This window comes from Phocoena phocoena, chromosome 5, assembly GCF_963924675.1.
Source record: "Phocoena phocoena chromosome 5, mPhoPho1.1, whole genome shotgun sequence".
Taxonomy (NCBI): domain Eukaryota; kingdom Metazoa; phylum Chordata; class Mammalia; order Artiodactyla; family Phocoenidae; genus Phocoena; species Phocoena phocoena.
The window spans coordinates 74848406-74861073 of NC_089223.1; the positions used below are offsets into that span (position 1 = coordinate 74848406).

Sequence of the window (12668 nt, forward strand, 5' to 3'; positions counted from 1 at the left end):
ACTATAGTTCTGGCTTCAAGATTTGGGTCTGTCTCACCCAAATAGCTTTTTGACTCATAAGGGTGATCCCACCCACATTGTAATGAAAACAGAGATTATGCCTGTCTTGTTTTGCACTGTATTTCCAGGATAGACCCTAAGACTTCACACACAGTAGGTAGTCAATAAATACTTATTAAATAAATGCATGCACGGGCTCTATTATGAGTAGTCAGATACATTTGTAAATTTTATCAAACACATTTGTAATCGTGTTAATAAATTCATGCCTTTTATGGGATTTCCTTCTAATAGCTTAATTCAGAATATTTTTCTCAAATTGGAAATAATTTTTTTTAAATGTATAATGTCAGAGGTAACCATTCTAAAACAAAATAACAGGGTGAGCAAGATTTTAGATGGGACATAAAGAGTACAAACAATGAGAGAAAAGTTAATTATTTTTTTCCTCTCTGCAAGGCATCATTAAGAAAAAGAAAGGTCAAGCCACAGACGGGGAGATAAGACAAACAAACCAACTTTAAAATGGCCAAAAAAATTGAACAGATACTTTATCAAATAAAACATACAAATAGTAAATAAGCACAAGAAAAGACAATCAACCTTATTACTCATTGGGGAAATGCAAATTCAAATTAGAGTGAGAAGTACCACTACACACCCACTAGAATGGCTAAAATTAAAGATACTGTCTACAAAGTATTGGTGAGTATGTAGACTTACCTAACCATGTGTTGGTGATATTTAAAGCAGTTTGTTGTACATTACATGTACATACATTACCTTACGACTCAGGAATCCCAATGGGGCAGACATTTGCCTATAAGAAAAGAAAACATCATAAAAAAAAAAAAGAAAACATACTTCCCATAAAGACCTATACTTAACTGCTTTTAGCAGCTTTACTTATGTCTTTAATAGAAATACCCAGAAGTCCATCAGTTGGTAATTGGATAAACATAACTGTGGAATATCCATACAACGAAATACTTCTCAGCAACAAAGAGGAACGAACCACTGATTTCTATGCAACAACATGGAGGAGTCTCAAAAGCATTATGTCACATAAAAGTTTTCAGACACAAAATATGTAAAACTTTAGAAAAGGTAAAATTATATTGACAGAAAGCAGATCAGTTATTATTGCCAGGGTAGGAAAAGGGAATTGACCACAGAAGAGGCATAAGGCAGGTTTTTGTGGAGATGGCAATGTTTTATGTATGTATCTCCACAATGATTCACCACTTTACACCCACTAGATGGCTGTGATCAAAAAGATGAGTTGGTGAGGATGTAGAAAAATTGGAACCCTCACGTATTGCTAGTGAGAATGTAAAGTGGTGGAGCTGCTTGTGAAAACAGTTTGACAGTTCCTCCAATACTTAAGCGTAGAGTTACCATATCACCTTGCAATTCCACTCCTAAATATATGCCCATACAAAATCTGTATATAAATGTTTATAGCAATGTTATTCATAATAGCCAAAAAATAGAATGTCCCAAATGGACCATCAACTGATGAATGGATAAATAAAATATCTTATGTGCAGACATTGGAACATTATCCAGAATTAAAATGAATGAAGTACTGATACGTACTACAACAAGGATGAACCTGAAGAGCAGTATGCTAAATGAAAGGAGTCACTCACAGAGACCACATATTACATGGGTCCATTTTATGAAATATTTAGAATAGGCAAATGTGTATAGCAACAGAAAGTAGATTAGTAGATGCCTGGGGCTGAAGGAGGTGGAGGTAAATAAGGAGTGACTCCTAATGGGGAAGAGGTTTGTGTTGGGGTAGGGTGAAAGCTAAATTTGTTGAATATTTGCCTGTACTAGGCCATTTGCTGTAATAATTTAATATCCTCAGAATTTAATATCCTTCTTCAGTTTACTGATGAAGAATTGAAGTTTCAAAAACAAAGGTCATGTTTTGTTTTTACTTAAAATAGTATCATGTTGACCAGGCAATATTCCATTTTGTGGTGGTTAGGTATATTTGAAAACTAATTCAATAATGTTGGACAATTAAATAGTTTTTAATTGATCAATGTTTATGGATATATTTAGCATGATGCTTCTCATGAATTGTTATAAATTTCTTTGTTATAAATCTCTAGGAATGGAATTACCGATTCAGTGTTAATTATAAGTGATTAATGCCTTTGTCCATGTGAGTGTTTGCTATGTTTTTTTGCTTTGAGTGCATTGTCATTTGTCTATTTAGTAACTGCCATCTTTACTGTTTTTCTTAAAATTGCAAATGATCTCTATATATGGGTATGAATATTACATTGCTTATACTTATAAAAATATATTTCCAGTACATGTGTCGTTTAATTTTAGTTTTGTTGTTTTTCAGTAGAATTACTCTTATTATACATGGGTGGGGCAGATAAACTAAAAATAAGCTCTGTTGTTATGTAGAGAGCAAAATTTAAAGTCACAAAATAACTTTTTCTTCCAGAAGATATTTGAATTTGTTGTTTAGATTCTGTGTATGTCTGCTACAATGTAATTAGGATATAGTTACTAATATAGTAGTGTTACTAATTTAGATTTTCTTACTTTAATAGTGCACTGGTAAAACTAATGAATAAATCAATAGAGGGGACAGCAGATGATGAAGAGGAGGGTGTAAGTCCAGATACAGCTATTCGTTCAGGACTTGAACTTCTTAAGGTATTTTTGAAACAGTTTGTCTTTTCTGCAGTCATAATTTGAATCCCCTTAAGGATATGCAAGAGTCAGGCTTTATTTCATTGGAAACTATTCAAAAGATTAAAATTTGTAATAGAAATCATATTTTATAAAAATAACACGTTTTCTACATTATAATAATATAATTATTTTACATTATAAAATAATAATTTTATGGGTTTTGCTGTTCCGTACATCATTTGCGTGTCTGCTATGCTTGTAACAGTACGTGCTAAATAATCTAGTCTTATCTTTCAAATAACCTGCATCTGGGGTAATAGGACTGTTCACAGGAAATTACTATAAGACATCATCTATCTGATTGTGATTTTTTTAAACAGTTGGTAAACATAATAGATGCCAAAGAATTAAGAGAATTGAACAATTAGTAAGAGACATGATTTAATCTAGGGGGAACACAGCATCATCAAAGAGAATAATTCTTGGCATGTTTTAGGGATTGTTGTGAGTGTAGTCTGACTAGATAAAAGTATTGCTTTGGGGAGTAATGGAAGACAAGGTTGGTTCTAGATTGTGGAGTGCCATTGGGACAGAAAGGTACCATCAAGGGCATTTAACACTCCTTTTTAAAATGATACAGCACTTGATAGAGCTTTTGTTAGATGGAGTAAATAGAAGAAATTAAAGGCTAAGAGACATGGGCTTCCCTGGTGGCACAGTGGTTAAGAACACACTTGCCAATGCAGAGGACATGGGTTTGAGCCCTGGTCCGGGAAGATACCACATGCCGTGGAGCAACTAAGCCCACGTGCCACAACTACTGAGCCTGCACTCTAGAGCCCACGAGCCACAACTATTGAGCCTGTGCGCCACAACTACTGAGCCTGAGGTCTAGAGCCCAAGAGCCACAACTACTGAAGCCTGCGCGCCTAGAGCCCGAGCTCCGCAACAAGAGAAGCCACTGCAGTGAGAAGCCTGTGCACCGTAACGAAGAATAGCCCCCGCTCGCCACAACTAGAGAAAGCCCATGTGCAGCAACAAAGACCCAATGCAGCCAAAAATAAATTTATTAAAAATAATAATAAAAAAATAAATAAAGGCTAAGAGACATTTATATCATTACAACATATGAACTAAAGGAGAAGAAACAAACCAGTGCAATGGACATTAGACAGAAAAGAGAGTGATGGGTTTGTATTGCAATGGTCTTAAATATCTTTTTTTCTTTTTCTTTTTGGCCGTGCTGAGCAGCTTGTGAGATTTTAGTTCCCCGACCAGGGATGGAACTTGGGCCCTCAGCAGTGAGAGCGTGGAGTCCTAACCACTGGACCTCCAGGGAATTCCCTTAAATATTTCATGGAAAGAACTGATGTGATTCTTCATGAGAAAGACTTTATATTTTTAGTAATGGAGTAATATGTTTAAATACTTTTTTTTTTTAATTTTTTTGTTCGTTTGGGGTTTTTTTTGCAGTACGCGGGCCTCTCACTGTTGTGGCCTCTCCCGTTGCGGAGCACAGGCTCCAGACGCGCAGGCTCAGCGGCCATGGCTCACGGGCCCAGCCGCTCCGCGGAATGTGGGATCTTCCCAGACCGGGGCACGAACCCGTGTCCCCTGCATCTGCAGGCGGACTCTCAACCACCGCGCCACCAGGGAAGCCCTATTTAAATACTTTTAAGAGTAAAGTCATCTTTAAGGCAAATGTTTTTAATAGGTTGTTTGATTCAAATTTTCAAATTTAAATCTCCATTTTTCTATGAATAATTAAAACCTTATAACTAAATATTATCACCGTAAACCCTACCAAATGAGACACTTTCTCCACTTTATAACACATTAAAAAAATGCTGGGCTTCCCTGGTGGTGCAGTGGTTGGGAGTCTGCCTGCCAGTGCAGGGGACACGGGTTCGAGCCCTGGTCCGGGAAGATCCCACATGCTGCAGAGTGGCTGAGCCCATGCGCCACAACTGCTGGGCCTGCGCTCTAGAGCCCGGGAGCCACAACTGCTGAAGCCTGTGCGCCTGGAGGCTGTGCTCTGCAGCAAGAGAGGCCACCGCAGTGAGAAGTCCGTGCACCTCAGTGAGAAGTCTGTGCACCGCAGTGAAGAGTGGCCCCCGCTCGCTGCAGCTGGGGAAAGCCCGCATACAGCAATGAGGACCCAATGCAGCCAAAAAAAAGAAAAAACAATGTTTATTTAATAAGTTAATGAGGGTTTACATACTCCATTCCCCCCACCTCCTTATTTTTCTACTTTTAGCCCTTACTGCCTATATTATGCTAACTAAATTGTTTCTACTTCGTGGAAGGTAAACTTTGTAGATACGTATCTAACTTGATGTAAATTCCTTAAGGATAGCCTGGAACTTACGTCTCAATAAAGGGAATAATTATTTATATGTTTGTAATCGTGATTAAGAGTTCCCAATAATGGCTTCTTTGTTTTTAGTTATGATGAGTGAACTTTTTGTGATGGATTTCATTTAAAATATTTCCTTATAGAGTATCTTTTTGCCAGTGAAATAAAGCTCAGTGTTAGCATTTTGTTCGCATCACAGTATCACTCCACGAAAAGGAGCCACATTTTCCACATTCCCAGTATCAGAATAGACTAAGAGGTGAAGAAGAAAATATAGCAAGGGCTGTATATCAGGAATCATTAGACACAACTCAACTTCAAGGGAGACTGCAAGATATAATCTTAGTTGTATTGCTAGCATATGCAGCCCATAATTTAAAATTTTATTTGTAGTAGAAAATAGTTCTCTTCTTTTAATGGATTAAAACCATTGTCTGTACTTATAAAGTTATATCTATTCCTCTAGGTTCTGTCTTTCACACATCCTACCTCGTTCCACTCTGCAGAGACATATGAGTCCCTGTTACAGTGCCTCAGAATGGAAGATGACAAGGTAGCAGAAGCTGCTATACAAATTTTTAGAAATACAGGCCACAAAATAGAAACAGACCTACCCCAGATACGATCGTGAGTATGTTTTTTCTCATGGTAAACACAAAAGTTTTCCAAGTTTGGGAGTCATAGGATCATTGTTTCCCTTTTCCTTAGGAAGATAGGAGAGAGGAAGGACAACTTTTATTTAGAAGCTACTTTACTGTATCTTTTGTTTTCATCTTTTCTCGGCCTCACACACCTCCTCTACCATTAGAATATGGGCAGAGGAACAACCTGAAACTTTGTTTAAACAACATGATTTCAAAATATTAATATTAACAATCAAAAGTTAGTATAGAATTTAGGATTAATATATCTTCCTAATTTATCTTTTTCTCTCCAACTCCAAATTCAATAACTACTACCTTCATATCCCACCCAAGAATTGGATAATCAAGTAGTGTGCTTAATAAAATGTTTATTAGTTGCTTAGTTGTTGGCCATGGTGCTTTTGTCTCTTCTTCTAGACTACCTCCCCTCTCCTCATAAGAATGAAGTATGTTTTGGTATTTTTACTTTGGCATCTTAAAGAGCTTGCCTTAGGATCAAAATTGTGCTGATGTCTTTTGGAGGAAGAACACATTGCTGATAGCTATTATAATCGGATGTTATTATATATATGTAAATAGACTGGGGTAAATCCAAATTAAACCCGTTTTTCCTTACGAGGTAATAATAGGACAAGAGGACTCATGACTCCTAAAAGTTTTTATTGAATTTGTAAGCTAATAGTTTAATTTGAGAAATAACTCAACATTTATTGTACAGTCTCTTTGTTGTCGGCACTGTACTGGCTAATATAAAAGATTACCACTGTCAGTCCCTGCTCTTAAGGAGTTTATAGTCTAGAAATGATAATTTTATCTTCGTACATTATAGAAAAAGATCATTGACACAGGATAAAGTTAATTTGTGAGTTTTTCAAGGTGGGAAAACCTATACTTTTTTAAGGTAAAGGATTTATTCTTAAAGGAATTCTATCCCAGAGGAAGCAGTGGAAGAGTTAACTTTGGACACAAGGACTAAAACCTCTTGTTCTTAAGACTAATGGGGAAGGAAGGAGAGAATCACTGAAAAAGCAGAGAAGCACAGCACTGCGGACCTCAGTAACAACACTGGTGGCATCACTGGATTGTAGCACACTAGAAAAACAAGGAGAAAGGTTAAACTTTGACCTATGCATCGTCCATTCATTAGGCTAAGAAGAATTAATAATATATTTAACAACAATTTAATCAACACTGTATCTTCTTTTGTTACTAACTGGTGTTATTTACAAGAACTGTTCCCCTGATAAATGAATTTCAAAGAAAGACTTAAACAGTGCTAGTCAAGGAAGCTATTTTGGCATGAAAATCCTTCTCATTATTCTAAACTGCAGGGAGGGAAATGTGTCATATTCATAAATATCAAATTTGACTTAGACTGACCAGCATATGTTCCCGTTTTTTCTTTGAGGTGCATTGCTCTTAATGTCTAGCCTCCCATTATTATAAGAGGACCCTTTGTCACCATTGCATTTGATATCATTGACCTTCATGAAGTAGTCTTATTGCATTAAATATATGACAAGTATCTTTCCTTAAATATTTGTTTTGCTTTACAGATTTTCTTCTGATTTAAAAAACTACTTATAAGATCATTGTAAAAAGCTGAAACTTTAGAAAATATAAAGGAAAAGAAAGAGTCAGTGTTAACATTTTGATATTTTTTTTATGAATGTTTTATCTATTTGATGTGTATGCCAATTTTAATGCATTGACTGTAATATGTATTTCCATATTCTATAGAAAGATTGTTGTAAATCTTCAGTGTCAGTGTGGTGGTTAAGTGCATGGATTTGGAACAGAAATGTTTATCTTTTTAAAAAAGTTTCCATTTTATTTCATTTATTTTATTTTTTAAATTTTGGCTGCGTCGGGTCTTAGTTGTGGCACATGAGCTTCACTCTAGTTGTGGCACGTGGGCTCCAGAGCGCATGGGCTCCGTAGTTGGCAGCGCACAGGCTCCGTAGTTGCCCCGCTGCACGTGGGATCTTAGTTCCCTGACCAGAAATGTTTATCTTTAAATCTCAATGCCACCATTTCCTATCTGTCACCTTAAGAAGCTTACATAAATAATATGTTTGTGCTTTAGTTTTCTCATCTGTTTAATGATCATAATAATAGTCTTTGGGTGATTGTGAGGATTGATTTAATTAATCCATGTTTTGTTTTGTTTTAAAAACACCACTTAGAAGGGTGCTTAGCACAAGTACTCAATAATTGTTAGAAGTTTTTGTTACTTTTCTACCTATGTATTGTCTATATCCTTGCATACTCTCTTTCACTGGTATGTTCATTTCTGTTTTTTAATGTAACTTGGCCTTTTGCTACTTTATTTCCCCCCATGGTTGCTTTAAAATAACTGAACAGCGGACTTCCCTGGTGGTCCAGTGGTTAAGAATCTGCCTTCCAATGCAGGGGACACGGGTTTGATCCCTGGTCAGGGAACTAAGATCCCACGTGCCCTGGGGCAACTAAGCCCATGAGCCACAACTAGAGAGCCCACACACTCTGGAGCCCATGCACCACAACTAGAGAGCCCACACACTCTGGAGCCCATGCACCACAACTAGAGAGCCCTCGCACTGCAACTGCGCCCATGCACTCTGGAGCCCACGCGCCACAACTAGAGAGAAGCCACAACAAAAGATCCTGCATGCTGCAACTAAGACCCAACACAGCCATAAATAAATAAATATTTAAAAAAACAAAAACAGAAAAACACTTGATTCTTAAAAAAATTTTTTTAAATATAACTGAAGGGAATTGTGAAAGGGAAGTGGAAAATTTAGGAATATTTTCTCAGAAAATAAATGTAAAAATATAGCATGGGGCAATTTTAGATTATAAATTAAGGGTGGCTTGTTTATTTCTTCATATTCATGAGGTGGCTTTAAAATGAAAATTGTCTTCTGTAGTAGCCCTTTTTTTTGAGGCATTGTATTTCTGGGATTATACTTGGGGACAGGGAAGGAGTTTTAGATCTTTTTATAGATCAGGTAATTTAGAAGAGAGGCTTTCTACCAGCATACATCCAGATAGTTACTGCAGATGAAGTAGGAGACAACCAGAAGAACTACTTGTGGTTTATGGGCTTTTTTTTTTTTTTAACTGATTATTATTTTTTGCAGGACCTTAATTCCCATCTTACATCAGAAAGCAAAGAGAGGTACTCCCCACCAAGCAAAACAGGCCGTTCACTGTATACATGCCATATTCACAAATAAAGAAGTACAGCTTGCACAGATTTTTGAGGTATATATAATTACATAGGATGTGTTGTTGATTTTTATTTTCATGCTCTGTTGTTTGATGAAGATAGAAAGTTGGTTTTTTAGCTATTTAGTCCCACTCTAGAATATAAATTCCATGGGAGCAGGGACTCTTTGTTTTAATTCAGCACTTCAGATATTCCCAGCCTTTAGATCAGACTATATAACCAAATACTACATATTGAAAGATGTTTGGTGTGTTTTGTGTTACAACATTTTACTTAATTTTAGCTTTATTGGCTCAGTGGTCCGTTTAGTTTAAGAAACTATCAGTAGATGACTTTGAACCACCCAGTTTAAAATTCTGGACAATGCTACTTGAAAATTAGTTCTGTTTGCCTTTCCTTATGTATGATCCTTTGCCTGATTCCACTACTGGAAAAGTATTCCTATTATCATAAATTGGATACAATATGAACAGAACCCATGAACTCTTATTTTTTATGATCCATGGTCATTTAAAATGTTCCCACAGGTTAAGAAATTCAACAACATAACAAAACTATTGTACATGACTTGAAAATAATGCTGATTTGACCATGCAGGAATTTTCTTGCTTTTACTTCTACCTTATATGTGGGCTTTACTTTTTTCTTTTATCTTTGTTTACCTTTGAATCTTATTAAATTTCGGTAGGTGAAATAAGAATCAAGTGTCTAATATGATTGAAGTTACTTTTGATCATCTCATTAGAACAGATATTTTGGGGCATGATAAATTCAGGAGGACTCAGGAACATTTACTGTTTCTGTACAATGTCTAGATATTTATAAAACAAACTAGTAATTTTGACTGTTTTATTTTTATAGCCACTCAGTAGGAGTCTCAATGCTGATGTACCAGAACAACTTATAACTCCATTAGTTTCATTGGGCCACATATCTATGTTAGCACCAGATCAGTTTGCTTCCCCAATGAAATCTGTAGTAGCAAATTTTATTGTGAAAGATCTGCTGATGAATGACAGGGTAAGTTTCTCATTTAATTAAATTTAGAATCATAAGATTAAGACTGTTTACATCTTTATTTGTCACAGAAACAACACTTCTGCTTCTCTCTATGTATGATTCTCTTTTACTTTAAAATTATTATATATTTTACCTCCTTATTTACTTACTTAAATTTCCAAATGACATCCTGCTGTGTAGCTATTATTACTAGAACTTAACTTTTCTTTAAGAAAGAAAAAAATGAGAACATGAGATAGATGAATCATGAAGTAAAAAATATAAGTCAAACACTATGAAGGACAATTAACTAGAGTACTAGAATTTTGTTTTATCAAATATTGTTTAAAGTATAAGTGGGATTGTATTTGACTAGCTTTTTGAAATATAATTACATTGCACTTTCGGCACTAGATTATGTATTCTGTTTTAGTTATTGAAGTGTGTGTGTGTGTGCATGCACACATGCGTGCACACATACTGATTAATTAGCTTTGGGTTGGAGCTTTGGGATGTATAGCTTGAAAAGGCTCCCCAAATGATTACTGAAACACGTGTCTGATTAAGAATCACCACTTTACCAAACAGATCTAAATTAAAGAGTTATTGAATGAAGACACAAATCAGTCTACCTGCTGGATCATTGTGGATGACTTGCAGTGCGGTACTAACTTATCCAATTTATCTAGTCTTTCTAAATGTCCAGTAGCCTTTGAACACTCAGTATTGGAACTTAAAAAAAAAATACTTGCCAGCGCACTCCTTTTTTCCCTCCCTCCATTTGGATGTGATAGGGATGCAAGAGCATGGCCAAAGCCTCATTTCCTACTCCATACATCTGTTCTTTGCACTACTGATAGATTGCTGGCAACGGATGTGAAATTTGACGCTTCTTAGATGATGACTTGATTGTTGATAAATTCTACTTTAATATAGTTCTCTTTTTTGTGTGTAGTAAAATATAAATAATATAAACTTTGCCATTTTATCCCTTTTTAAGTGTACAGTTCTCTTACATTATATACACCCACATTCTTGTTGTTGGGTGTTTTTTGTTTAAAAAACAAACAGAAGTTTAATAACATGTGTACCTCCTGTATACACAGAGGCTAACCCAGGAAAGCCAAGCAACTCTCAACAATGGCCCAAGCCACCACCTAAAATATACACCCACATTGTTGTGTAACCATTGCCACTATTTCCAGAACTTTATCATCTCAGAGAGAAACTCTGTATCTATTAACCAGTAACTCCCCATTGCCTTCTCTCCCCCCAGACTCTGGTAACCTCTATTCTATTTTCCTGCTTTATGAATTTGCCTATTCTAGATACCTCTTATCATACAATATTTATCCTTTTGTGTCTGGCTTATTTCTCTTAGCATAACGGTTTCAAGATTCAGCTATGTTGTAGTATGTATCAGAACTTCATTTTATGCCAGAATAGTATTCCATTGTATGTGTAACTTACATTTTGTTTATCTTCTATTGATGGACCCTTGGGTTTTTTCTACCTTTTGACTGTTGTGAATAATGCTGATATGAACATTTGAGTCCCCAAAGTCAAATCTTATGGAGTATATACCTAGGAGTGGAATTGTTGGGTCACATGGTCATTCTATGCTAAACTTTTTGAGGGACTGCCAAACATTTTTCCACAGTGGCTGTACCATTTTACATTCCCAGCAGCCATGCTCAAGGCTTCCAGTTTCTTTACATCTTGGCCAACACTTATTCTTTCCTGGTTTTTTTTGATAACAGTCATCCTAGTAGGTGCAAAGTAGTATCTTGTGGTTTTGATTTGTTTCCCTAATGACTAATGATGTTGAGATTTTTTTTCATGTGTTTAATGGTGGTTCTTTGGATATTGAGTCTTTTGCCCACTTTTAATTGAATTTGTTGCTGTTGAGTTGTAAAAATTCTTTATATATTCTGAATATTAGACCTTTGTCAGGTATTTGCCAAATCCAGGATTATAAAGATTTTCCCCTGTACCTTCTTCTAGGAGTTTTTTAGTCTTAAGTAAAGATCTTTGATCCATTTTTTTGAGTTAATTTTTATATATGATATAAGGTAATAGTCCAGCTTCATTCCTTTGCATGTTGCTGTATCTAGTTTTTCCAGCACCATTTGTTGAGGAGACTGTTCTTTTCCCAATAAATGGTCTTAGCACTTTTGTTAAAAATCAGTAGACCATATATGTGATATATGTGAGGTTTTCTGGGTTTCTGTTTCATTCCATTGGTCTATATGTCTATACTTACATAGGTACCAGCCACATTGTCTTGATTCTCATAGATTTGTAGTTAAGTTTCAAAATCAGGAAGTTTGAGCCCTCTAACTTTGTTCTTCTTTTCAAGTCCCTACTTGGTGACTTTCTGTGGGTTTCCTAGAGCACTGCACTGTTCAGCATGAAAAACTTAATGAGCAAAATTTTAAATTTTTTTCTAAAAGTTAAATTTATTCAATTGTCTATAGTCAACAGGTGAGAAGAATGGGAAATTATGGTCTCCAGATGAAGAGGTTTCCCCTGAAGTACTAGCAAAGGTAAATTTGTGTAGGTCTTAATAACTTTTATGTTGAGATAAAGAACATTTATAGATACCCTTTTTTTTAAAACCTAACAGTTAATAAGCATTTTAAATGAGGTACTTTATTTTTAAATCAAAAGTTGTGGGCTTCCCTGGTGGCGCAGTGGTTGAGAGTCCGCCTGCCGATGCAGGGGACACGGGATCGTGCCCCGGTCCAGGAAGATCCCACATGCCGCGGAGCGGCTGGGCCCGTGAGCC

At 36.0% G+C, this 12668-nt stretch overlaps 1 protein-coding gene across 1 annotated transcript in view; it reads left to right on the forward strand.

The window, feature by feature from the left end:
* The window catches only part of PDS5A (PDS5 cohesin associated factor A), a 117968-nt gene that overhangs the window by 85321 nt on the left and 19979 nt on the right, over positions 1 to 12668 (forward strand). Inside the window, exons 17-21 of the mRNA XM_065877521.1 lie at positions 2583 to 2688; positions 5490 to 5650; positions 8793 to 8916; positions 9743 to 9901; positions 12358 to 12426. Coding sequence (XP_065733593.1) covers positions 2583 to 2688; positions 5490 to 5650; positions 8793 to 8916; positions 9743 to 9901; positions 12358 to 12426 — 619 coding nt within the window. The remainder of the gene's footprint in view (positions 1 to 2582; positions 2689 to 5489; positions 5651 to 8792; positions 8917 to 9742; positions 9902 to 12357; positions 12427 to 12668) is intronic.